General features: G+C 45.4%; 1 protein-coding gene across 3 annotated transcripts in view; it reads left to right on the top strand.

Moving 5' to 3' along the window:
- LOC136625814 (choline/ethanolaminephosphotransferase 1) overlaps positions 1 to 26,288 on the top strand; it is a 349,399-nt gene that overhangs the window by 311,417 nt on the left and 11,694 nt on the right. For 2 of the 3 annotated variants that reach the window (XM_066600334.1, XM_066600333.1), the window contains 2 exons: positions 5,174 to 5,332; positions 21,065 to 21,190. In XM_066600334.1, coding sequence (XP_066456431.1) covers positions 5,174 to 5,332; positions 21,065 to 21,190 — 285 coding nt within the window. Of the gene's footprint in view, positions 1 to 5,173; positions 5,333 to 9,523; positions 9,641 to 21,064; positions 21,191 to 26,288 lie in introns of those variants that run through there. The other variant, XM_066600335.1, reaches the window with a different exon arrangement.

The raw sequence follows: 26,288 nt of genomic DNA, 5'->3' as shown, positions 1-26,288 counted from the left end.
AGTAGCAAGATTAACAAAATCTGTAATTTTGGCATGTTTTTTATTTTTCACTGCATTCTCTGAGCAGTATAAATGATATATAGTAATTCTATAGGCCAGTACAATTATTCCAATACCAAATTGTAATAGTTTTTTCTTTTTCGCAACTTTTTAACAGCTTTAAAAAAAAAAAGTAATAGTAAAAGTGAAAGTTAAAATCACCCTTATTTTGCCATATCTATAATAAAAAAAATCTAAATCCCAAAAGAAATATACATATGTGGTATCGCCGCGTCAGTAAAAGTCTGATCTATCAAAGTAGTGCATTATTTACCCTGCATGGTGAACGTAGTCCGAAAAAAAAAATAAAGAACACCAGAAATGCCCTTTTTCAGTCACCCTGTCTCCCAGAAAAAAAATGCAATAAAAAACGATCAAAAAGCTGTATGTTTTCCAAATTAGCACTATCATAAACTACAGGACATCCCGCAAAAAAAGAGCCCTTGCTCAACTATGTCGACTGAAAAATAAAAGTGTTATTGCGCGCATAAGATGCAGCAGAAAATAACTTGAAAAAATTAAATGTCTTTGAAAACAATACAAGTACTACAGGGAAAAATAAAAAAAAAAAACATACAAGTTTGGTATCGTAGCAATCGTACTGACCCATAGAATAAAGTTATGTCATTTTTGTTGCAGTCTTTGTGCCGTAGAAACAAAACGCACTGAAAGATGGTGGAATGTCTTTTTTTTTTTCATTTTACTCCACTTAGAATTTTGTAAAAAAATTCCTTCTCTGGGTTATTACAATGCAGGGATACCACGTGTATAATTTAGTTTTACATTTTTTTACAAAGTAAAGGGGGAGAGATTTTTTTTTTTTATATATATATATATATTTTTTAAGTTTTTTTAAGTTTTTTTTTTTTTTAAATTTTGTCCCTTTTGGAGGACTTCTGCAGAGACCGATCAGAACCCCCTTATCACACTGCGGGGGTCCAATGGTATCAGCCCTTTACATGCTGCAGTTGCATAGACCGTGGCATATAAAGGGTTAAACAGCAGAGATCGGAGATTTTCTCCATTCGCTGCAGTGTAAGAGTTGGTGCCTGGCTATCCTCTGACAAAGGGAGCCCCCTCCCTCTGTCAGCCCTTTACATGCTGCCTTCGCATAGACCGTGGCACGTAAAGGGTTAACACTAGAGATGAGCGAGTATACTCGCTAAGGACAATTGCTCGATCGAGCATTGTCCTTAGCGAGTATCTCCCCGCTCAGGAGAAAAGGTTCGGGTGCCGGCGTGGGTGACAGGTGAGTTGCGGCAGTCAGCGGGGGGGAGAGAGAGATCTTCCCTCTGTTCCTCCCTGCTCTCCCCCGCAGCTTCCCGCCCGCTGCTGGCAGCGGAATCTTTGCTCCCGAGCGGGCAGGTACTCGCTAAGGGCAATGCTCGCTCGAGCAATTTCCCTTAGCGAGTATACTCGCTCATCTCTACTTAACACAGCAGAGATCGGAGCTTTTCTCCATTCTCTGCTTTGTAAGTGCTGGTGCCTGGCTGTCCTCTGACAGCCAAGCACCAGCTCTGCCTTCCATGGGGACCATCTGCCGGCTCCTGACAAGCCGATGGTCTCTGTGGCAACCTGTAAACAAAGCAGTGCAGGAGTTTTAAAAAAAAGAAGCAGGAAGTTGCCAGCAGATCAGTATATCCTCCTGCTTCTTTTTTTTTAAGTCCTGCAATGTTTTGTGTGGGACTGTGTAGGCAGAACACAATGCCACAGCGTATGCTCTGCAGGTCCCATAGTGAAACATAGCCGGGAAATCTTCTGGGCGACATCACTATGGGCAGTGGAGCTTGTCCCGGAAAATTTGCCACTCAAGGCGTTAAATGGGAAGTACAGCTTTGCCTTTTTAGAATAGAAAATCATACAATTTTCTATGTATTAAAAATTCTACTCACACAGATTGCTTATATAACCTGTCTTGGACAGCAAAATGGTATACCCTTTGGAATGTGCTGTATCATGTATATAACACATCTTTGTAATAACTCAATAGGATTAGACATGGTGTCAGTAATTTAATTTCCAAATTCCCCCACCACCCCACAGAAAAACATGCACGCTCATACAGGTAACCACTAACATTTTAGGACTGGCCCATACAGCTGTAAATCAAAAAAGGTTTACAGCTGTGAGCTCTGCCATGACCCTGCATATGGCTGCGTACCTATGCAGGCGGTCATGCACAGTACACCTGCTTTTTTTCTGTTTTTATTTCCTGCGCTGTCACTCAGCTTTGACGTGTATACCCGCAGTCCATACAATGTAATTGTGTTTGGGCTGTGGGGTTTTACGCGATTATAGAGAACAATGGGTTCTATGTTGCACTTATCTGTGGTAAAATTTTCTCTAGTGATATGTATAAATCACTTATATAGGAGCTATTGTGAATTCAAATGCGGAGTAGGGTACATCAGCCTCTGTGCATACTTACATGGAAGTAGCCACCTGTTTTCTATTATAGATGAGCATTTGTTAGTCTGGTGCCGACTTGGATATTGCTGACACCATGCTATATGCCATATTTTGCAGCACAGTTTAATAAAATACAACATAGTAATGCTGCCACTGTGTAGTCATACCTTGGTGATTCTATCAGTTAATGACATATTACAGTGGGGGTCAGCTATTGTGGCTCTATGCAGTGTAGATATAAGGGATGCCAAATTTCTAAGGGCGCTATGTCAATAAAATATGGATATCTATAAGTACGAATTCTTTTTTTCGCCATTTCCAAGATAAACGTTTCATGCAGAGAGTTATTGCCCTACCGAAATGGTCACCGAATGTGTGGGGCTGTTGATGGTAAAACGTGCGATTATTAACAGTGATTCCACATCTTCTCAGAGCCATTGTGGCCTAGAACAGTGAACCGCCATATTGCTGCATCTGCCATTTTAAAATGGTGTAAAAAAAAACAAAAAAAAAACTACTCACCTGCTGGGGCTCAGCGGTGACTTCTGCGCTGTCCCCGGCTCTGTAGCTTTCAGCTATCAGTAGCCGGGGATTTAAAATCCCCGCCTGCTGGTAGCTCTGATTGTGATTGGCTGAAGCGCTTCAGCCAATCACAATCAGAGCTACCAGCAGGCGAGTATTTTAAATCCCCGGCAGCTGTTAGCTCAGCAGTGCTACAGAGCCGGGGACAGCAGCAGAAGTCACCGCTGAGCCCCGGCAGCCATCAATGGCTTTTCAGGAAAGGGCCTCATAAGCCCTTCCCTGAAAAGCAATTTAAAATTGTGTAAAAAAAAACAAAAAAAAACATTCAATACTCACCTGCCGGGGCTCAGCCGCGACTTCTGCCGCTGTCCCCGGCTCAGCCAATCGCAATCAGAGCTAACGGCAGGCTGGGATTTTGAATCCCCAGCTGCTGGTAGCTGAGAACTACAGGGCCGGGGACAGTGGCTGAGCCCCGGCAGGTGAGTATTGATATATATATTTTTTTTTTTATACACTATTTGAAATGGCTTTTCAAGGAAGGGCTTATGCTAGTGGATCTGATTGTGAGTGGCTGAAGTGCTCAGCCAATCACAATCAGAGCTACCAGCAGACGGGGATTTTAAATCCCCGGGTGCTGATGGCTCAGAACTACAGAGTCGGGGACAGCAGCAGAACTCGCATCTGAGCCCCGGCAGGTGAGTATTGAATTGTTTTTTGTTGTTTTTTTTTACAGTTTTTAAAATTACTTATCAGGGAGGGGCTTATGAAGCCCCCAAAATGTCATCCAAAAGTGTTAGATTATAGACCTGGGCTATAGAATACAGTTCATGGCTCTTCCTAAAAAAACAAATATAATAACTTTTTCAAATTATTTGTCCTAATTCAAAAAGTCTTCAAAAAGAGATGTGAAAGAGCATTACAGACCTACTACATATAGGATCTATAGTACCTGTGCCACAAAACAAATTAAGCACAGTGTTGCATCAAGGACCATGATAGATCTAAAAAATGTTGAACAGTGTAGTGAATATTCAGAATGGAGTCCATAAAATACTTTATCTCTGGGTTCAGAGATGTGCTCAGTAGAAATAAGAGCTTCATACTATCATGAACTCATTCACACATTGTCTCAGCTGTTCCTCAGGTTCACAGTAGAAATAGGCAGCAAGGAATTTCACTATTGATTCTGGTCCCTGCCATTTGGGATTTTCTCGGCCCCAGAGACTAATCAAAGATTGTAAAATATATGGTGGCGTTCCTGAGGAGGAGAGAAGTTAATCTATTTCCATAGATAAACAGTACTGCCCAGGATACTGTTCCCCGCATCGATCTCCATACTCAGATTTGCAGGAACCCAACAATCAATACTAGAGTTCATTTAGTAAGATTTGGAGAAGTCTCTGAGCTACAGCATTTTGAAAGTGCAGGTTTCAGCTCTATTAAACCTCTTTGAAGCTTCTCTAAAACAAAACAGACAGCATATTCATTAAAGCAACATTCAATTTCAGATCAACCATCAGATCTTCGGTTCTTTCCTGGGTCCTAAACTTAGTCTTATTGAGTCTGATGTCTACATTCTTTAAGCTTATGCAGTCGCTAATAATAAAAATCCTGTCCTGGAAAGCAGCATATCTCACAGCAATAACTAAAGCAAGTAGAGTAGGTGAGACAGACCAGGCCTTAACTATCAAGGAAACCTTTTTTGAAAGTCCTTCCTCCCTAAGATGGTGTCTGATTTTCACTGGGATCAAAACATTGTCTTTCCTCCATTCTGCAAAATCCACAAGGCCTCATTCACGTGGCATAATTTTGCCATATATTTGGTTGGTTATTTCATGGCAAAAACAGTTCTGTTTGAGTATTGAATGCTGTGGAAATCCCTGCTGTTTATATGGCTCAGATCTTTTCCTGATATGTGGGAAAAAAAGAAATGATCTGTCAATACTTGATGGAGTTTTTGTGCAGAAACCACATCTAGTGACCATATGTGATTTTACCACATTGACAGGAGCTAAATCTACGAGCAAATCCACATGAAAATCTGTGAATTAAAGTTTTAGATCCATGTAAGAAAAATCTGACGTGGCTTCGATACTTCAAAGGCTATGTGAACAATTTTTTTGACTTGCACATTGCAATTTATAGTTTGTGAATAAAAATGTGTACCATCATACGCCTAACAGTTTTTCTCTTCTAATTTTAGGGAACTAGTGTATTGTCTCCAATGCTACATATTGGAAGTGTCATTGTTCTAGCAACCATGATATACAAGAAATCTGCTGTTCAGCTATTTGAAAAGCACCCGTGCCTTTACATTCTTGCATTTGGCTGTGTATCCGCCAAAGTAACAAATAAATTAGTGGTAAGAGTTTTTTGTTTTTATTTTCTATGAATAAAGGGTACATTCACACCTGCGTTGTGGCTTTCCAGCACAATTCCATCTTTTTTCGATTTTGGGAGCATAGGAATAGAATTAAATGATTCCGGTTTTTCTCCATTGCTTCCTATGGGTTTTCAAAAAAGTCTGCTTGCTTCCCATTTGCTTCTGTTAGGTTTCTGTTACTTTACCGAAAAAAATCAGCGCAGTCTGGTAAAATAACAAAAAAACCTAGCCGACGGGAAGCAAATAAAAGAGAGATGCACCAGAAAGCCCCAACACAGGTGTAAATGCACACAAAGTTAGTATAGTGTATATTATTACTCTTGACACTTCTGCCCTTTTTAGGCTGCTGCAGACAAGTATGAATGATGAGGTATGTTATTTATTGTGCATTTTCCTCCTAGAATAACAAGCCATAAATCATATTATAGAAATAGATTTGTCAATCTCCTGCCTTAATAAACTGCCAGCATGAACTGGAAAATGGCAGAAGAAAGTTAATGTTGATAAGTGCACAAAGCCTGTATACTGAGAAATGATTTCATCTTAAGAAAGATTAGTTAGTGTGAAGCAAAACTCAATGTAAACAACTATCAGAAAACTTGTTACAGCAGTGGTGCACAACATGTGGTCCTCAATGCCATTCTATGTGGCCCCAATCATCTGGACACAGAAATAGCTATGCCTGGCTGCTCACATGTAGTTGTCATGTCAGGGTGAAGAAGAGGGGTAAATGGGGCAACAGGAATGAACAAGTACTAAGGGTGCTCTGTGTAGCTCCGTCTGGGTCCCTTATATTTTAGGAGAATAAAGTCTCTTGACCCATTTGGCAGTCGAGAAATGAGTAAATGAGTGGAGCCCTTGGAAGTGGATCAGTATGTCAATGTGGCTTTTAGAACAGAAAAAGTTGTGCACCCCTATATTATAGAAACATAAATGAACAATGCAGTGTTTGGAAGATAAAGTATACTGTAAACAAATATCAAAACCTTATCCCAACTGTGAAATATATTGCAGAAGAAGCATCACGGTTTGGGGCTGTTCTTCTGCCTGCTTTACGGCCAGAATACCTTACGGTCTTTGACGGAACAGTGAAGTCTGAAGTATTTCTAAACATTTAACAGCAGAATGTAAGGGCAGCGGTCCTTCCCTTTCTGCTGAGGTTGGTAGCCTAAAAGAGGATATTGGACTTGTAAGACACAATTTGTAGAAAGTCACTGAATTATTGTCTAAAGAAGAAACATGGATGAATGAAATGGAAGAAAAAATTGTGCCTATGCAGGATATGATTAGTAAATGTGAGCAGTCTTTTCATTCTTTACATTTGTTAGTGCAAATATTCGCTAGTTGGTATGTTTTCAGGTGGCCAAACTAAGAGTTAATGCTCAAGCACGAGGAAGCTTACAAATCACACACAGCATTGACTGTAATAGGAAGTCATCTGATTAATTTGTTAATCCGCAGAGATATTTATACAAAGACATTTGAAACTAGTCTAGAAGAAGCCTCACTTGTAATAATTATAATTTATTATAGTTCATTTATTATCATTGGTTATTAAAAGCTCAACAAGTGCCCCACATTGGAGTGATGTCTCTTTAGGAGCAGGACTTTTATCAGGTCAATTGAAGCTGTTTCTCATGAGACCTCAGTAAATGGCCTTGGAAAACTGCCTTGCATTCCTGTTAAAGAAACTATCATAATATCTCTATATATACTAAAGGAAAGGTAGAGAAATAGAAAATAAAAGCACGTTACAAGACAAGATGGAGGATAGAAAATATTATAGCTTCTCTCACACAATATAAAACAGATGATTTGGAAATTAGAGTAAGAAGAAATAATTTGCGATTGATGGGGGTTCCATAAAAAGTAGAAGGGTGCAATCGGAAAACATATTTTGAAGAATGGCGAGGATCAACTGTGGAGGTTTTAGTCCTCCAAATGATACATAAGACTAATAGAATTCATAACTAATTTAGAATCATAGGTCATCTGGTCCAACCCCCTGCTCAGTGCAGGATTCACTAAATCATTCCAGACAGATATTTGTCCAGCCTTTGTTTGAACACTACTATTGAAGGAGAAATCCCCACCTCCCGTGGTAACTTGTTCTACTCATTAATCACCCTCACTGTCAAAGTTTTTTTTCTAATATCTAATTTGTGTCTCCTCCCTTTCAGTTTCATCCCATTGCTTCTAGTCTTTCCTTGTGCAAATGAAAATAGGGCTGATCTATCTGCACTGTGACAGCCCTTCAGATATTTTTAGACCGCTATTAAGTCTCCTCTCAGCCCTCTTTTTTGCAGGCTAAACTGTTACAGTATACTACCCTGGATACGCCAGCCTGGGTTGCCCTGGATCTACCCGCAACCCCTGTCCCTGCCTATTTGCCTCCACTCCTGGCTAACGCCAGGTGGGCAACTGGGCGGTGGTCCCTACTCTATCTATGAACCGAGGAAGGGATGCTGGCGTACCTGGCTGGAATGGGTAGAATACCGACAGGAAAAGCAGGTGATAATATCAACACGAAACAACACTGATACAACCGAGGCAGATGAAAAACCTGGCAGATAGTAACAAGGAAGCAGACAAGCTGACAGAGGCAGGAGACCTACAGATGCAGACTAGCTAACTCTCTGAAGGTAACCCATAACTGGTAGCGATTGCAGTCACTGCCAGACTTATAAACCAAAGCCTCCATCCAGAGGCGGAGAGAGGGGAGGCAGCCAACTCCCAACAGCACATAAAAAGGATCTCATGTACGGTGACTGCACTCACCGTTGCGCGCGCACGACGCCGCGAGCCATCAGCACACCGCCGGCCAGGCACCCGCGCCCCAGCAGCCGGACCACAAGCCGGGGGGACGCGCCCCAACTGCAGGACCCAGCACCCCGCTGCCCCAGGAGGAGCCGCAACCGCCACATGGTAGCATAAACATTCCCAGATCCTTTAACCGTTCCTTATAGGACATGATTTGCAGACTGCTCACCATCTTGGTAAATCTTCTCTGAACTTGCTGCTGTTTGCCTGTTTTTTTTAAAAGTGGGATGCCCAGAACTGGACACAGTATTCCAGATGAAGTCTGTCTAAGGAAAAGTAGAGGGGAATAATTACCTCACATGATCTAGACTCTATGCTTCTCTTAATACATTCCAGAATTGTGTTTGCCTTTTTGGCTGCTGCATCACATTGTTGACTCATGTTCAGTCTATGACCTATTAGTATACCGAAGTCTTTTTCACATGTGCTGCTTAGCCACATTTCTCCGATTTTGTACATGCTTTTCTCATTTTTCTTGTCCAGATGTAGGACTTTGCATTCCTCCTTGTTAAATACCATTCTTTTAGTCGCCACCTACTGTTTGAGTTTTTCTAGATCTTTTTGAATACTCTCTCTTTTCCCTAGTGTTGGCTATCCCTCCTAGTTTTGTGGTGTTGGCAAATTTGATCAGTTTCCCATCAATTCCCTCCTCCAGATCATTTATAAAAATGTTGAACAACAGTGGGCCTAGGACAGAGTCTTGTCTACCCCACTTGATTCATTCCTCCACTTGGATGTGCAGCCATTTATGACTAGTCTTTGAGTATGATCACTCAAAGTTGTGAATCCACCTAACATTTGCCTTGTCAATCCCATATTGGTCATTTTTTTCAATAAGTATGTTATGAGATACTTTGTCAAATGCTTTACCAAAGTCAACATATACTATATCCACTGCATTTCCCTGGTCAACCCAGTTGGTAATTCTTTCATAGAAGGAAATTACATTAGTCTGGCATGACTCATTTGTTACAAACCCATGCTGGCTCTGGTTATTTACTCCATTTTTATCCAAGTACTTGCATACATGCTGTTGAATAATTTGTTCAAAGATCTTTCCTGGAATAGAAGTCAGGCTCACAGGCCTGTAGTTTCCTGGATCCACTTTCTTCCCTTTTTTGAAGATAGGGACAACATTTGCCTATTTCCAATCTCCTGGGACTTCTCCTGTTTTCCAGGAATTTTCAAAGATTGTGGCGAGTGGTTCAGCAATTACCTCTGCTGCTTCCTTTAGTATCCTAGGATGTAATTCATCTGGCCCTTGAGACTTGAATTCATTTAAGTTAGCTAAGTGTTCCCTCACAATCTCTCTGCTTATAGATAGCCTGCATTTCTTTATTCCCCCAATAGCACAGGGAAGATCAGTTGATGTTCCATCTATTTTCTGAGAGAAAACGGATACAAAATAGGAATTTAAAAGTTCGGCCTTCTCAACATCATTCTTGAACAATTCACCATTTTCATCTTGTAAGTATCCAATAGCATCTTTGACATTTATTTTGCTTTTGACATGTCCCCAAAATCATTTTTTATTGCCTTTGGTCTCTGTTGCAAGCCTCAATTCATACTGAGCTTTAGCTTATCTAACACTTGCCCTACAGTTTCTGCTGACTGCATTATATTCTTCTTTAAATATTCCCTTATCTTTCCATTAGATAAACCTATTTTTCTTCCTTTTTCACATGTGCAAGTTATGTGTTCATCCGTCCTGGTTTCTTTAAATGCTTCCCATTCTTCCTTATTTTAGGGATTGCTAATAGAGATGAGTGAACGTACTCGGTAAGGGCGATTTCGCAATCGAGCACCGCGATTTTCGAGTACTTCACTACTCGGGTGAAAAGTACTCGGGTGCGCTGTGGGGTGGGGGGTTGCAGAGGGGAGTGGGGGGTAGCAGTGGGGAACAGGGGGGAGCCCTCTCTCTCTCCCTCTCCCCCCCCCCCCCACTCCCCGCTGCAACCCCCCGTTCACCCACAGCGCACCCGAGTACTTTTCACCCGAGTAGTGAAGTACTCGAAAATCGCGGTGCTCGATTGCGAAATCGCCCTTACCGAGTACGTTCGCTCATCTCTAATTGTTAACGATTGTGCTTTGAGAATCTCATTTCGCAATATTTCCCAACCTTCTTGGACGTTTCTGTCCTTAAAGGGGTTGTCTCGCGAAAGCAAGTGGGGTTATACACTTCTGTATGGCCATATTAATGCACTTTGTCATATACATCGTGCATTAAATATGAGCCATACAGAAGTTATTCACTTACCTTCCCTGCGCTGGCGTCCTCGTCTCCATGGCTCCGTCTAATTTCAGCGTCTAATCTCCCGATTAGATGCGCTTGCGCAGAAGGGTCTTCTCCCCTCTGTTGGGTCCAGCACGAGCGGCATTCTGACTCTGCACCCTTCTACGCATCATTGCGTAGCTCCGCCCCCGTCGCGTGTGCCGATTCCAGTCTCCTGATTGGCTGGAATCGGCACACGTGACGGGCGGAGCTACGCGATGACGAGTAGAAGGGGGCGGAGCCAGAACGCCGCTCGTGCCGGACCGAACAGATGGGAGAAGACCCTTCTGCGCAAGCGCGTCTAATCGGGAGATTAGACGCTGAAATTAGATGGAGCCATGGAGACAGGGACGCCAGCGCAGGGAAGGTAAGTGAATAACTTCTGTATGGCTCATATTTAATGCATGATGTATATTACAAAGTGCATTAATATGGCCATACAGAAGCGCTTAACCCCACTTGCCGCCGCGAGACAACCCCTTTAAGAACATCCAGCTATTGGATTCTTCCTACCCTCTTTCCGAGTTCATTGAAATCTGCCTTTCTGAAATCCAACCTTGAGGTCTAAGTTTTCTCAGGTCTTCTTTTCTTTTTATCCAAAATTCAAGGATAGCATGATCACTGCCTCCTAAGGTCTCATCCACCCTTACTTCCTCAACCATTTCCTCCTAGTTGGTAGGAATTAGGTCCAAGATAGCAGATCCCCTTGTTTTCTCTTCTACCTTTTTGGAAGATAAAGTTGTCAGCAAGAGCAGATAGGAATTTGCTAGATCCATTACTTTTACCTGAGATAGATTTCCAACAAATATCTGTTTAGTTAAAATCTCCTACAATCACGATGTCATGCTTTTTTGAGAGCTTGGCCATCTGCAAGTCAGACAGCTCATGAGGTGATGTCAGGTCTGCAGACATCGGCCTTTGTTCCATTCAATATGACTCAGTGTTCTTACTACACAGTTCTTTGTGGGTAGAGTCACTTTGTAGGTAGAGTTTCACTGTACGCAGATGATTTGTTGTTGTATACAGTGGATGCGAATAAATCTAGCAGCCATATTATGTCTATTTCTTATACATTTTGTAGGATGTTGGGTCTTACTATTAAATCTGTTCTCTTTGAACCTTTGCGGGCAGATTTTCTGTTGGAATATTGCTTGTATTACAGCGGCAAAACGTTGAGGCATACTTTCCACAAGTTCTTTGTAAGTCTAGGCAGGAATAGCTCGCCATTCCTCGTGCAAGGCTGTGAGAAGCGATTGTTGTGAAGATTGGCGCGGGTGGCGGTGGCGTACCCGTCGCTCCCGTTGGTCCCACAAGTGCTCAATCAAATGAGCAGCTTCTTATATAACCCATGCCCTTTCCCAGCATACCATTCAGCAAACTCAATATTTGCATATTTGCTGATAGTAAAAGTATTTGAACACTGATGAATATTGGTAGTTGCATACATTTTATGTACAAAAGTATTCAAATATTTGAGAGTTGTGGTATCCTCTAGACCTCAGGATTTTATTTCTGTTAATTTGCTTCCATTAGTATAAAAGTTTGAGCTCAAGATCATGGCCTCGAGTAGACTTACCTTCACAGGGGAAATCTTAATAACATGTTTTTGATGTCACAACTCCTTTTATATACTTCAAAACTCTTCGATTTAGATTCCAGCACGATATTTTTATAGACGTCTCACAATATTTAGTAACTTATTGTGGAGCAACAAATCTGCTAGAATCAAATTGGAGACCCTTCAATGGGATAAACTGTCTGAAGTTCTGGCAGTTCCAAACATATGGATATATTTTATGGTGTATCAATTGCAACAGAACAAGGTGGGTTTGAATGGCAAATTAGTTTCTAAAGTGACATGATGTACTTCCTTCTCTAATGGTATTTAAAGCGGTTGTCCGGCCCCACAGGGTAAAAATGTTTTATAAAAATGCTGCTTCCCTTTTAGTGAGCATGGTAACATACAGCGTACAGAGGCTCAAACCAGCAGGCAGATCAGCTGGAATGTCAGTTTCTTACTTTAAGAGAATAGAACTAAAAAACTGGCAGTGGAGAAGGCGCAACACTCCAGGTTAAAAGTCGTTTCAGGGATAACCCCTTCGTCAGTTCAGCTGGTGTTCAAAACATACAAGCAATTGGTGGGTCCCAAAAGGGTTAATGATTAGATCTGTTTGCCTGTGGGGTGCGGGTCAGCCATGGTAGGAGCAGGAGAAGTTCCCTGAAACGCGTTTTCATAAGCTGATCACGTACTTTATTTAATAAAAGGAGAAGTTTCCCAAACCTTTGGTCACTTCTAGAGATGAGCGAGCACCAAAATGCTCGGGTGCTCATTACTCGGGACGAAATTATCGCGATGCTCGAGGGTTCGTTTCGGGTAACGAACCCCATTGAAGTCAATGGGCGACCCGAGCATTTTTGTATATCGCCGATGCTCGCTAAGGTTTTCATTTGTGAAAATCTGGGCAATTCAAGAAAGTGATGGGAACGACACAGCAACGGATAGGGCAGGCGAGGGGCTACATGTTGGGCTGCATCTCAAGTTCCCAGGTCCCACTATTAAGCCACAATACCGGCAAGAGTTGGGCCCCCCCCACCCAACAACTTTTACTTCTGAAAAGCCCTCATTAGCAATGCATACCTTAGCTAAGCACCACACTACCTCCAACAAAGCACAATCACTGCCTGCATAACACTCCGCTGCCACTTCTCCTGGGTTACATGCTTCCCCCCCCCCCTCCCCGCACGACCCAGTGTCCACAGCGCACACCAAACTGTCCCTGCACAGCCTTCAGCTGCCCTTATGCCACGCCACACTCATGTCTATTTATAAGTGTGTCTGCCATGAGGAGGAACCGCAGGCATACACTGCAGAGGGTTGGCACGGCTAGGCAGCGACCCTCTTTAAAAGGGGCAGGACGATAGCCCACAATGCTGTACAGAAGCAATGAGAAATCCAATCCTGTGCCACCTCCATCAGGAGCTGCACACGTGGGCATAGCAATGGGGAACCTATGTGCCACACACTATTCATTCTGTCAAGGTGTCTGCATGCCCCAGTCAGACCGCGTTTTTTTATTAATAGTCCCAGCCAGGTACAACTCCGCAATGGGAATTCCGTGTGCACCCACAGCATGGGTGGCTCCCTGGAACCCACTGGCGGTACATAAATATATCCCATTGCATTGCCCATCACAGCTGAGGTAATGTCGTGCTTAATGCAGGTGGGCTTCGGCCCACACTGCATGCCCCAGTCAGACTGGGGTTCTTTAGAAGTGGACACATGCAGTTAGAACTCCGTGTGGACCGACAGCATGGGTGGGTGCCAGGAAGCCACCGGCAGTACATAAATATATCCCATTGCATTGCCCATCACAGCTGAGGTAATGTCGTGCTTAATGCAGGTGGGCTTCGGCCCACACTGCATGCCCCAGTCAGACTGGGGTTCTTTAGAAGTGGACACATGCAGTTACAACTCCGTGTGGACCGACAGCATGGGTGGGTGCCAGGAAGCCACCGGCGGTACATAAATATATCCCATTGCATTGCCCATCACAGCTGAGGTAATGTTGTGCTTAATGCAGGTGGGCTTCGGCCCACACTGCATGCCCCAGTCAGACTGGGGTTCTTTAGAAGTGGACACATGCAGTTACAACTCCGTGTGGACCCACGGCATGGGTGGCTCCCTGGAACCCACCAGCGGTACATAAATATATCCCATTGCAGTGCCCAACAGAGCTGATGTAACGTCAGCTGTAATGCAGGTGGGCTAAAAATTAATTGGATTACACTGTAGGCGAGGGCCCCCAAAAAATTGGTGTACCAACAGTACTAATGTACCTCAGAAAAATTGCCCATGCCCAACCAAGAGGGCAGGTGAAACCCATTAATCGCTTTGGTTAATGTGGCTTAATTGGTAACTAGGCCTGGAGGCAGCCCAGTTAAAATAAAAATTGGTTCAGGTGAAAGTTTCAACGCTTTAATGAGCATTGAAACGTATAAAAATTGTTTACAAAAATTATATGACTGAGCCTTGTGGGCCTCAGAACAATTGCCCGTTCGGCGTGATTATGTGAGGTTTCAGGAGGAGGAGGAGGAATATTATACACAGATTGATGAAGGAAAAAGGTCCACGTTTTTGATGGTGATAGAGAACGATGCTTCCATCCGCGGGTGCAGCCTACGTATTGCTTAGGTATCGCTGCTGTCCGCTGGTGAAGAAGAGAAGTTTGGGGAAATCCAGGCTTTGTTCATTTTGATGAGTGTAAGCCTGTCGGCACTGTCGGTTGACAGGCGGGTACGCTTATCCGTGATGATTCCCCCAGCCGCACTAAACACCCTCTCTGACAAGACGCTAGCCGCAGGACAAGCAAGCACCTCCAGGGCATACAGCGCGAGTTCAGGCCACGTGTCCAGCTTCGACACCCAGTAGTTGTAGGGGGCAGAGGCGTCACCGAGGACGGTCGTGCGATCGGCTACGTACTCCCTCACCATCCTTTTACAGTGCGCCCGCCAACTCAGTCTTGACTAGAGACCGGTGACACAGTCTTGCTGGGGAGCCAGAAAGCTGCCAAAGGCCTGCGCTGTACATGCTGCCTGATCTCTGCGCCTCCCCTGCTACCTGGCTCTCGGAACTGCGCCTTTGGCCACTAGCGCTGTCAGATGGGAAGTTTACCATCAGTTTGTCCACCAGCGCCCTGTGGTATAGCATCATTCTGGAACCCCTTTCCTCTTCGGGAATGAGAGTGGAAAGGTTCTCCTTATACCGTGGGTAGAGCAGTGTGTACACCCAGTAATCCGTAGTGGCCAGATTGCGTGTAACGCGAGGGTCACGAGAAAGGCATTCTAACATGAAGTCAGCCATGTGTGCCAGGGTACCTGTATGCAACACATGGCTGTCCTCACTAGGAAGATCACTTTCAGGATCCTCCTCCTCCTCCTCCTCCTCCTCTGCCCATACACGCTGAAAGGATGACAGGCAAGCAGCATGTGTACCCTCAGCAGTGGGCCAAGCTGTCTCTTCCCCCTCCTCCTCATGCTCCTCCCCCTCCTCCTCCTCCTCAACGCGCTGAGATATAGACATGAGGGTGCTCTGACTATCCAGCGATATACTGTCTTCCCCCGCCTCCGTTTCCGAGTGCAAAGCGTCTGCCTTTATGCTTTGCAGGGAACGTCTCAAGAGGCATAGCAGAGGAATGGTGACGCTAATGATTGCAGCATCCCCGCTCAGCATCTGGGTAGACTCCTCAAAGTTTCCAAGGACCTGGCAGATGTCTGCCAACCAGGCCCACTCTTCTGTAAAGAATTGAGGAGGCTGACTCCCACTACGCCGCCCATGTTGGAGTTGGTATTCCACAATAGCTCTACGCTGCTCATAGAGCCTGGCCAACATGTGGAGCGTAGAGTTCCACCGTGTGGGCACGTCGCACAGCAATCGGTGCACTGGCAGATGAAACCGATGTTGCAGGGTCCGCAGGGTGGCAGCGTCCGTCTTGGAGTTGCGGAAATGTGCGCTGACCCGGCGCACCTTTCCGAGCAGGTATGACAAGTGTGGGTAGCTTTTCAGAAAGCGCTGAACCACCAAATTAAAGACATGGGCCAGGCATGGCACGTGCGTGAGGCTGCCGAGCTGCAGAGCCTCCACCAGATTACGGCCGTTGTCACACACGACCATGCCCGGTTGGAGGCTCAGCGGCGCAAGCCAGCGGTCGGTCTGCTCTGTCAGACCCTGCAGCAGTTCGTGGGCCGTGTGCCTCTTCTCTCCTAAGCTGAGTAGTTTCAGCACGGCCTGCTGACGCTTGCCCACCGCTTGTGCCGCGCGACACCGACTGCTGGCGATGTGCTGCTGCTGACACATCTTGATTGCGAGACAGAGGTTGCGTAGGAGGAGGAGGAGGAGGGTGGTTTAGTGGAAGAAGCATACACCGCCGCAGATACCACCACCGAGCTGGGGCATGCAATTCGGGGGGTGGGTAGGACGTGAGCGGTCACAGGCTCTGATCTGTCCCAGCCTCCACTAAATTCACCCAATGTGCCGTCAGGGAGATATATAGCCTGTGCTTGTCCACGTGTCTGTTGTTAAGTGGACCTTGGCAGTAACCGCGTTGGTGAGGGCGTGTACAATGTTGCTGGAGATGTGGTCGTGCAGGGCTGGGACGGCACATCGGGAAAAGTAGTGGCAACTGGGAACCGAGTAGCGCGGGGCCGCCGCCGCCATCATGGTTTTGAAAGCCTCCGTTTCCACAAGCCTATACGGCAGCATCTCCAGGCTGATCAATTTGGCAATGTGCACGTTTAACGCTTGAGCGTGCGGGTGCGTGGCGGCGTGCTTGCGCTCAAACAGTGGCGCTAGCGACGTCTGGACGCTGCGCTGAGAGACATTGCTGGATGGGGCCGAGGACAGCGGAGGTTAGGGTGTGGGTGCAGGCCAGGAGACGGTAGTGCCTGTGTCCTCAGAGGGGGGTTGGATCTCAGTGGCATGTTGGGTCACAGGGGGAGAGGCAGTGGTGCAAACCGGAGGCGGTGAACGGCCTTAGTCCCACCTTGTGGGGTGCTTGGCCATCATATGCCTGCGCATGCTGGTTGTGGTGGCTCCCCAGCTGATCTTGGCGTGACAAAGGTTGCACACCACTGTTCGTCGGTCGTCAGGCGTCTCTGTGAAAAACTGCCACACCGTAGAGCACCTTGACCTGTGCAGGGTGGCATGGCGCGAGGGGGCGCTTTGGGAAACAGTTGGTGGATTATTCGGTCTGGCCCTGCCTCTACCCCTGGCCACAGCACTGGCTCGGCCTGTGCCCACACCCTGACTTGGGCCTCCGCGTCCTCGCCCGCATCCACGTCCTATAGCCCTACCCCTACCCCTCAGAATGGTGTATTACCAGTAGTGCAGAAACAGAACGCTGTAATTAAACGTGCCGCTGATTGGCCTGTGGTTGGAGGCTGACTTCGCTTACGGAACGCCAGGAAATAATTTTGCGCAAGCCTGCTGTAACACTTAGCTGGCTGCGTATGAATTAGGAGGACAACTACACCCAGCACAGACCCAGTACACTGAGGACAGTCACAGGCAGCCCAAATAGATTTTTTCCCCCAAATGTTTTTGGAAAGGCCCACTGCCTATATACACTGTATATGTCTTCTCTCTCTGCGTCACCACTACTGGCCCTGGAGTATGTAAAATAACTGCAGACTGTTGCACTGTGGACTGGAATACAGCGGTGATTTAACAGCCAACACAGAGCCAGGAAATAATTTTGCGCAAGCCTGCTGTAACAGCTGGCTGCGTATGAATTAGGAGGACAACTACACAAAGGCCCACTGCCTATATTCAATAAATATGTCTTCTGTCCCTGCCTCACAATATGTCTTTTGTCCCTGCCTCACAATATATGTCTTCTGTCCCTGGCTGACAATATATGTCTTCTGTCCCTGCCTAACCACCGCTACTGGCCCTGGAGTATGAATAATTACTGCAGGGCGCAATGCTCTGCACGGCCGATATACAAAAAAAAAAAAATGTGCAACACTGCAAAAAGCAGCCTCCACAGTACTGCACACGGTTAGATGTGGCCCTAAGAAGGACCGTTGGGGTTCTTGAAGCCTAAAATACTCCTAACACTCTCCCTATAGCAGCTGCGGCACCAACAGCACTTTCCCTCCTCTATGTCAGAACAAATCTGTGGCGAGCCGCGGGAGGGGCCGATTTTTATACTCGGGTGACACCTGATCTCGCCAGCCACTCATTGCAGGGGGGTGGTATAGGGCTTGAACGTCGCAGGGGGAAGTTGTAATGCCTTCCCTGTCTTTCTATTGGCCAGAAAAGCGCGCTAACGTCTCAGAGATGAAAGTGAAAGTAACTCTAACATCGCGTGGTACTCGTCACGAGTAACGAGCATCTCGAACACGCTAATACTCGAACGAGTATCCAGCTCGGACGAGTACGTTCGCTCATCTCTAGTCACTTCCTATTTGCTTTAACCATTAGTGTTGCGCCTTCTTCACTGCTAGTTTTTTAGTTCTATTCTCTTACTCTATCACGCCCACCCAGGTGGTGCGTCATCTGGTCAGACAGCACCTCCTCTATTGAAGTTACCACTTCACTCTCTTCACCACTTTTACAGTATCATTTTTCACAACAAACACAACTGTACGGGTTTTGCTCCACCCCTCTTTTCCCTCCTCGTCCACATACAGTTTCTTACTTTAGAATCTGATGTTTAATGCAGCTTTCAAAGATGGTGCCTCTGTGCTGCCTTCCCACAATGCTCTGCGCTCTCCCTCTTCTGTGTGCGCGCTCCCGATGGCAGCAAGAGGCATGCAATGACAGGATTTCCTGGCCTCGCTCAGCTCCAGTCCTAGCCCTGCCCACAACACGCCCATGACACGCCCGCCTCTATGAGCTGATCTAGACTTTCTCCCTGCCCCCTGCTGTACACTGTAATTAGAGGGGGCATGGCCAGGGGAGACTGTTATACACTCATGGTTCTGGATAAAATCCTACCATGAGAGTAAACAGCAGTACTGTGTATAGTGAATGGAGAGGGGCGGGGGAGAACTCTCCTACAGCCCCCCCCACTGTGAAACAAGGCTACCCACAGGACAGGCGCCCCCCCCCCCCCCCCACCACAATTAACACTGACAGCCACCCTTCCCCCACTACAAGTAACACAAAAAATCCCTCCCGACCTGGAACACCCCGACCCCAACCGGTTGTCAGCACCCCGACCCCGACCGGTTGTCAGCTCCCCGACCCCGACCGGTTGTCAGCACCCCGACCCCGACCGGTTGTCAGCACCCCGACCCCGACCGGTTGTCAGCACCCCGACCCCGACCGGTTGTCAGCACCCCGACCCCGACCGGTTGTCAGCACCCCGACGCCGACCGGTTGTCAGCGACCCGACGCCGACCGGTTGTCAGCGACCCGACGCCGACCGGGCGTGGCACCCCCAGGCGGGGCACCCCTAAAGGTAAGTAAATAACTTCTGTTTGCCTAATTTTCAATGCACTATGTATATTACAAAGTGCATTGAAATGGGCAAGCAGAAGTAATCAGATGCATTATTTATGGCCGGACAACCCCTTTAAGAGAGGGATAAAAAGAGGGAAAAAGGGAACTTTATACGACTATTGCTATAAAGGTTAAAATATGGAATAAATGTAAGCAGATTTTACAATTAAATGGATTTACTATACACAGCCGTCTTTCAAGGAACCATAAATTGCCAGTTTGTTTTTTTTTTTAGGTTGAAGGCCAATATTAGGCCCTTTATTATTGGCCTCTAGACAGGCAGCATCCCCACAGGCTTTACAGTTACCCTGTCTGCAGCTTCAGTTCAGTAGTGGCACTGTTGCAGAGTCTGTGACCGCTGTGCAGATTTTGGGTGTTATGAGAGGTCAGCAGTCACAGACTCTGCACTGTGCCACCGAAACTGCAACTGCCTGTATAACTTTTAAATGGGTTATACAAGCGGCGTCTGCCAGGATATACCAGGGTCAGAGCAGAAGCACTGCTCTGACCCCTGTGTTAGTAGCCAGTGTTCGGTAATTGTAAACACAGCTCTCATTGAAATAGATGGGATGGGGGTTACAAAAAATGCATTTAACTATAAGCTCCTTTAACCCCTTGAGTGGCACGCCCCGAAATTTTCCGGGACGAGCTCCACTGCTCATAGCGACATAGCCCGGAGCCCGGAGCCCGGAGCTGCAGAGCACAATGCCACAAGCTGTGGCAGTGTGCTCTGCCTGCACAGACCCAGAGAGAACAAAGCAAGGGCTTTGAAAAATCAGCAGAAGATATTGCCGATCTGCCGGCAATCTCCTGCTTTGCCATAGAGACCATCGGCTTGTCAGAAGCAAGCCGATGGTCTCTGTGGCAGGGAGAGCTTGGTGCTTGGCTGTCAGAGGACAGCTAGGTACTAGCTCTTGCAGCAGAGATCAGAGAAAACCTCCGATCTCTGCTGTGTTAACCCTTTACATGCTGCAGTCTATGTGACTGCAGCATGTAAAGGGCTGTCACTGCAGCATATAAAGGGCTGTCACCATCGGACCCCCGGAATGTGATCAGGGGTCCTGATGGGTCCCTGTGGAAGTCCCCTAAAGGGACAAAAAAAAATTTAAAAAAAAAAAAGGAAAAAAATATAAAAACACTTGTCTCCCTTTACTTTGTAAAAAATCAAAAATACAATCACACATGTGGTATCCATGCGTCATAATGACCCAGAGAAGGAAGTTAATACATTATTTAACCCCTTAATGACGTGGCCCCTTTTTTTCTTTTTTCCCCATTTCTTTTTTTCCTCCCCCCTGTTTAAAAAATCACAACTTGTCCCACAAAAAACAAGCCCTTATATGGCCATGTCAATGGAAAAATGAAAAAGTTATGGCTCTTGAGACGCAGCTGCAAAATTAGTTGAAATTCAATGATTAGACCATTTTAAAAAACCTGCCCTGGTGGGCACGACAGGGTGGTAGGAAACCCGCCACTCAAGGGGTTAATAGATTCAGCTATAGATCACGGTGTGTTTTGTTGGAGGTCGGTTATAAATATATGTATTGTTTGAGTGCAGAAATTAACAAACAATAAACTCAGTTTTCTTCTTTTATGTGTTTTTTTTTCCTGATAGGTTGCTCATATGACAAAAAGTGAAATGCATTTGCAAGATACAGCATTTATTGGACCTGCCCTGTTATTTTTCAATCAGTATTTTAACAGCTTCATTGATGAATATATAGTACTATGGATAGCTCTGGTAAGCACCTATTAATGCTTTGGTACCACTTTGTTTGTGATGTGGAATTTTGTTAAAGGGATTCTTTACTGCAAGAGCAGTGAGACTGTGGAACTCTCTGCCTGAGGGTGTGGCGATCTCAAAATCCATAGAGTAGTTTAAAAGGGGACTAGATGTCTTTCTAGGATATAGACATTAGGTGACCAGCGGGGTTGTTCATCTAAAATGTTGATCCAGGGATTACTCTGGCTGCCATTATGAAGTCAGGAAGGATTTTATGTCCTCCATTGGAGCTTATTGGCTCGCTGGGGTTTTTGTTGCCTTACTCTGGACCAACAAGGGGGAGGTTAAAACAGACTGAACTAGATGGACATAGTAACATACATAGTTTGTAGAGCCGAATGAAGACAATGTCCATCTAGTCCAGCCTGTCTATCCTCCTGTGTTGTTGATCCAGAGGAAGGCAAAAAAACCCAAGAGCAGAAGCCAATTAGCCCTTTTGGGGGGAAAATTCCTTCCCGACTCCCTAATGTCAATCAGACTAATCCCTGGATCAACCCCTAATAGTTCCTACCTGCTGTGTACCCAGATTAACAATTAACCTAAGATTTATATCCTGTAATATCCTTCCGCTCTAGAAAGACATGGTCTTCATTCAGCCTAACAGACTATGCTGTTTACTAAGCCAGTGCTTTAATGAAATTTATGTCAGACACACTCAAGCTCACTATGACAAAGTAGCAGAAATGCAAAGTAAACATTTTGAGAGAGTCCAACTAGTAAAATCTTGCCTCCTTCTTGTAGACCAATTATAAATATCAGTCCCAGATTTCTTACATGTTAAACAAAAGTTTTTATACATGGCATTGAAGGGATTGAGAAAAATATGGTGGCTTCCTCCTAGCAATAGTGCTACTCCTGTCCATGGGATGCATTTAGTATTGCATTTCTGCTTCATATGTAGCTGAGCTGCAATAACATTTTTTCACATTTTAAAATGCAATATCTCAAATATGTGAAAACATAATATAGAAATTTTTGATAAGATATATATTTCTGTTTACTTTATTCTGGACGCACATTGGAAAACCTTTAGTGTTTTTTTGTTTGCTTTTTTAACCATTTAGGAGATGTACAAATGTAACATTAATTAGTAACATTTTGAGGAACACTTTCTTTTCCTGCATCAAACATAGATTGCAAAGTCTCATAGGTGTCAGAATGATAGATACCCCCACAAATGACCCCATTATAAAAAATACACATTTGAATGTATTCACTGAGGAGTGTCATGATTATTTTGACCCCACAGTTTCTTTTTAGGAATTAATGCAATTTAGAAGAGAAAAAATAAAATGTAATATTTTTGCAAATATATCATTATAAAGACAGAATTTTTTTAAATAATGCACATGAAAATGAGAATTTGCACCTCAAAATGGATACCCCTGTTTGTCCTGTGTTCAGAGACATATACGTTGTGGCCCTAATCTTCTCTCCATATGTAGAACGGGGCCTAAACCGAAGGAGCAGTGGGTGGCTTTCAGAACAGACATTTTGCTTGAAGGCGTTTTAGGCCTAATTGCTCACTTGCAGAACTCTTGAGCGGCCAAGACTACAGAGAACCCCCACAAATTACCCCATTTTGAAACTAGACCTTAACGAATTTATCTAGGGGTGGACAGTGTATTTTCACTCCAAAGTTTTTGAATGAATCTAAGCAAAGCAGAAGGAAAAAATTACAATTTTCATTTTTTAGCAATTGTCATTTTAAAAACAGTTACAGCACACATAAAAATGAAGACTTTCACCCCTAAATGGATACCCCCATTCATCCCATGTTCAGAAACATACCCATTGGGGCCCTATTATTACATCCGTATGCACAACGGGGCCCTTACTGAAAGGAGCAGCCGATGGTTTTCAGAACAGATATTATGCTTGAAGAGGTTTTGGGCCCCATTGCAGACTTGTAAAGCCCTTGAACGGCCGAAATGATGGAGAACCCCCACAAATGACCCCATTTTGAAAAGTAGACCCCTTATCAAATTCATCTAGGGGTGAACTGCACATTTTGACCCCACCGTTTGTGAATAAAGCAAAGCAGAAGGAAAAAATTACGATTTTCGGGTTTTTTTGGCAACTGTGTAAATTTTAAAACAGGGTTTTCCCTCCGATATCATGACAGCATATGCTTGGAGGTTGATCACCTGCTGACCTGAAGGGACAGGAAAAGGCAGAGCATAAAAGGCACCTTCCCTCCACCAACACCAGTGCTTTTCCTGTCCCTCCAGGATAGTAGGGCAGAGCTCCAGCGATACTGTCCCATGCCGGAGGTTCCAAGACTTCCCGGGTGCGGCGGCGGCATCTTTTTCTGGCAGCCCCAGTTACCCCAGTGGGAAGGACCTTATCGGGGTGCTAACCGGGGACTGCGTGGGCCTGGGTCCAAGGACGGACTTCCTGGTTCCACCACGGCCGTCATCCGGGCAGTGGCCGCTATCTCTGGGTCTTCCGACTGAGCCGTGACGTCAGACGCTCCGCAAGGGGGCATGGCCTCGGGCTGAGTGCATGAAGGGGGCGTGGCCTGGTGCAGCTTTGCGCCAGATTCAAAAGGTTTAAAGCTCCTTCACCAAGAGAAGACACTGGTGCTTTTCTACACGCTGGAGATTGATCCTAAGGACAGAAATTGATCCCACAAGCGCAGGATGTTGGCCAAAGAGGACCCAGAGAATCTTCGAACTGTAAGTGGTCTTGTGGGCCAACCTACAGACACCTGCACTACACTTCCTTACTAACAGAGTTCTCCCTTGTCATTTCAGGACAGGGATACTCAAAAACCTAGGGAGGCTAGGAGGAGAACTAGAAAGTGTCCAGTATGCTTAGCAAAACTTGACGACTCCTACGCCAAAACGTTATGCGCTTCCTGTTCAGCGAAAATCCTGCAGTAAGAAAAATCTTGCCTTATGTCTGAAATTCAGTTGGTCGTCCGAGAAGAAGTGCAGTCCTCCCTCTCGGACCTCCAATCAGGACCCTCGGTTACAAGAAGGTCTGCTCCGGCAGTGTCAGAGCCTGACTCTGACATGGCGGAAGAATTTGAGTTGGGGAAGTGTCGCAGGGGAAGAAAAAATATCTTTTTTCCACCACTAACATGGATCAACTACTAAAAGCAGTTCGCAGAACCAAGCAATTGGATGAAGACGTTCAGCAACCCCGCACAGCGCAGGATGACATGTTTGCGGGTTTGCTTCCACAACGGAAATCTACATTTCCTGTAAACGACACACTAAAACAATTGATCCTGAATGAGTGGAGTTGTGTGGATCAAGCTCCGCTAATCTCTAAGGAGTTTAAGAAGCGTCTTTTATTTGCGGATGAGGAGGTGGTCATCTTTGAGGAGATGCCAAAAGTTGACAGCTATCTCCATGGTGTCTAAGAAGTCTGAACTACCATTTGAGGATATGTCCCTTGAAGGACTCTATGGACAACAAAGTGGACATGACCATGCGTAAGGCTTTGTCCACGTCCAGTTTTATCATAAAGTCTAATATCGCGGCCACTCCGGTGAATCGTTCCATGGCGGTCTGGCTGGATCAGCTTGTGTCCTTGATTGACCAGAAAGCTTCCAGAGAAGAGATTGCGGGCGGCATCCCTCTGCTTCAGATGGCAACAGGATTTTTGGCGGATGCTTCTATGGAGACGGTCCACTTTGGAGCCCGCATGGCAGCCCTATCCAATACTGCGAGAAGGGCAGTTTGGTTAAAGGAGTGGTCTGGAGACATAACCTCCAAAAACCAGTTGTGTACCCTACCCTTTCAGGGCTCATGCATCTTTGAACCAGACCTGGATCGTCTGCTAGAGAAGGCAGCAGACAAAAACCAGGGACTGCCAGCCATCAGACTGCCCAAAAGACCCTTCACTCCACGTCCTTCGTCTACAACCTACGTTGGGAAAGGAAAGACCAGAAGGTGGTCTTCTCCGAAGGGAGGAAGGGGTAAGACTCTTACCGTTGTCCCTCAACCCGCATCTTCATGCGCGGTAGGCGGATGATTAGCTCATTTTTCTACTAGTTGGCAAAACATAACCACTAATGAATGGGTTTTACACCTGGTGGCGGAGGGGTACAAGATTGAACTAGAATCTCGCCTCCCTGATAGATGTATTTTAACCTTTGTACAGTTTCCAGCCCTGTAGCAGGCTCTAGTGAAGGGCGTACAAAACCTGATAGATCTTGGCGCAGTTATCCCCGTCCCCAAAAGGGAATGGGGAAAGGCTTTTATTCCCCTCTTTTTCTGGTTCCCAAACCAGATGGCTCCCACCGCACAATAATTAATCTCAAGAAATTGAACAAATTTATTGAGTATAGAAAATTTAAAATGGAGACTATCAGAACCACAACCCCCCTGATTGCTAGGGATAATGTAATGGCTACGATTGACTTAAAGGATGCTTATTTTCACATCCCCATTTACATCAACTCGCAAAGGTTCCTGAGATTTGCGCTGAGAGTGGAAGGGGAAATCCGTCACTTCCAGTTTATCTGCCTCGCATTTGGAATCTCCTCAGCCCCTCGGATCTTTTTCAAAGTAGTGATCTAAATGGTAGCTTTTTTTGCGCAATTGCAGAATCATTATCCCTTATCTGGATGATTTCCTGCTGGTGGCGAATTCCCCGACTAATCTGAGATCACACTTGGGTTCCACGCTTCAGCTTTTTAAGGATCTGGGTTGGATCTTTAATGATCTGAAATCCAACATGGAACCGGAAACCCGGAAAAAATTCCTTGGAGTCATTTTGAATTCTTGTTTCCAATGTTTGTCCCTTCCTCCCCTAAGGAAACATCTTATTTTAGAGGAATGTTCTGCTCTATATAAAAAAATCTAGAGTATCAATAAGAGAGGTGATGCGTATCCTGGGGCTAATCACTTCATGCATTAGTGTGGTTCCCTGGGCACAATTCCACAGCCGTGATCTCCAGACACTTATCCTTCAGAATTGGGACAAGTTACAGTCTTCACTAGACCAGACAATCCCTATTTCTGCTAGGGCCAGATCTTCGCTCCGCTGATAGTTGTCCTCAGACAACCTTTCGCGGGCATCTGAATGGAACTTGGAATCCGCA

The sequence above is a fragment of the Eleutherodactylus coqui genome, chromosome 4, assembly GCF_035609145.1.
Source record: "Eleutherodactylus coqui strain aEleCoq1 chromosome 4, aEleCoq1.hap1, whole genome shotgun sequence".
In the NCBI taxonomy this organism is placed as follows: domain Eukaryota; kingdom Metazoa; phylum Chordata; class Amphibia; order Anura; family Eleutherodactylidae; genus Eleutherodactylus; species Eleutherodactylus coqui.
Note: the sequence above shows the minus strand (reverse complement) of the source record. Positions and strands in the feature narration are given on the sequence as shown.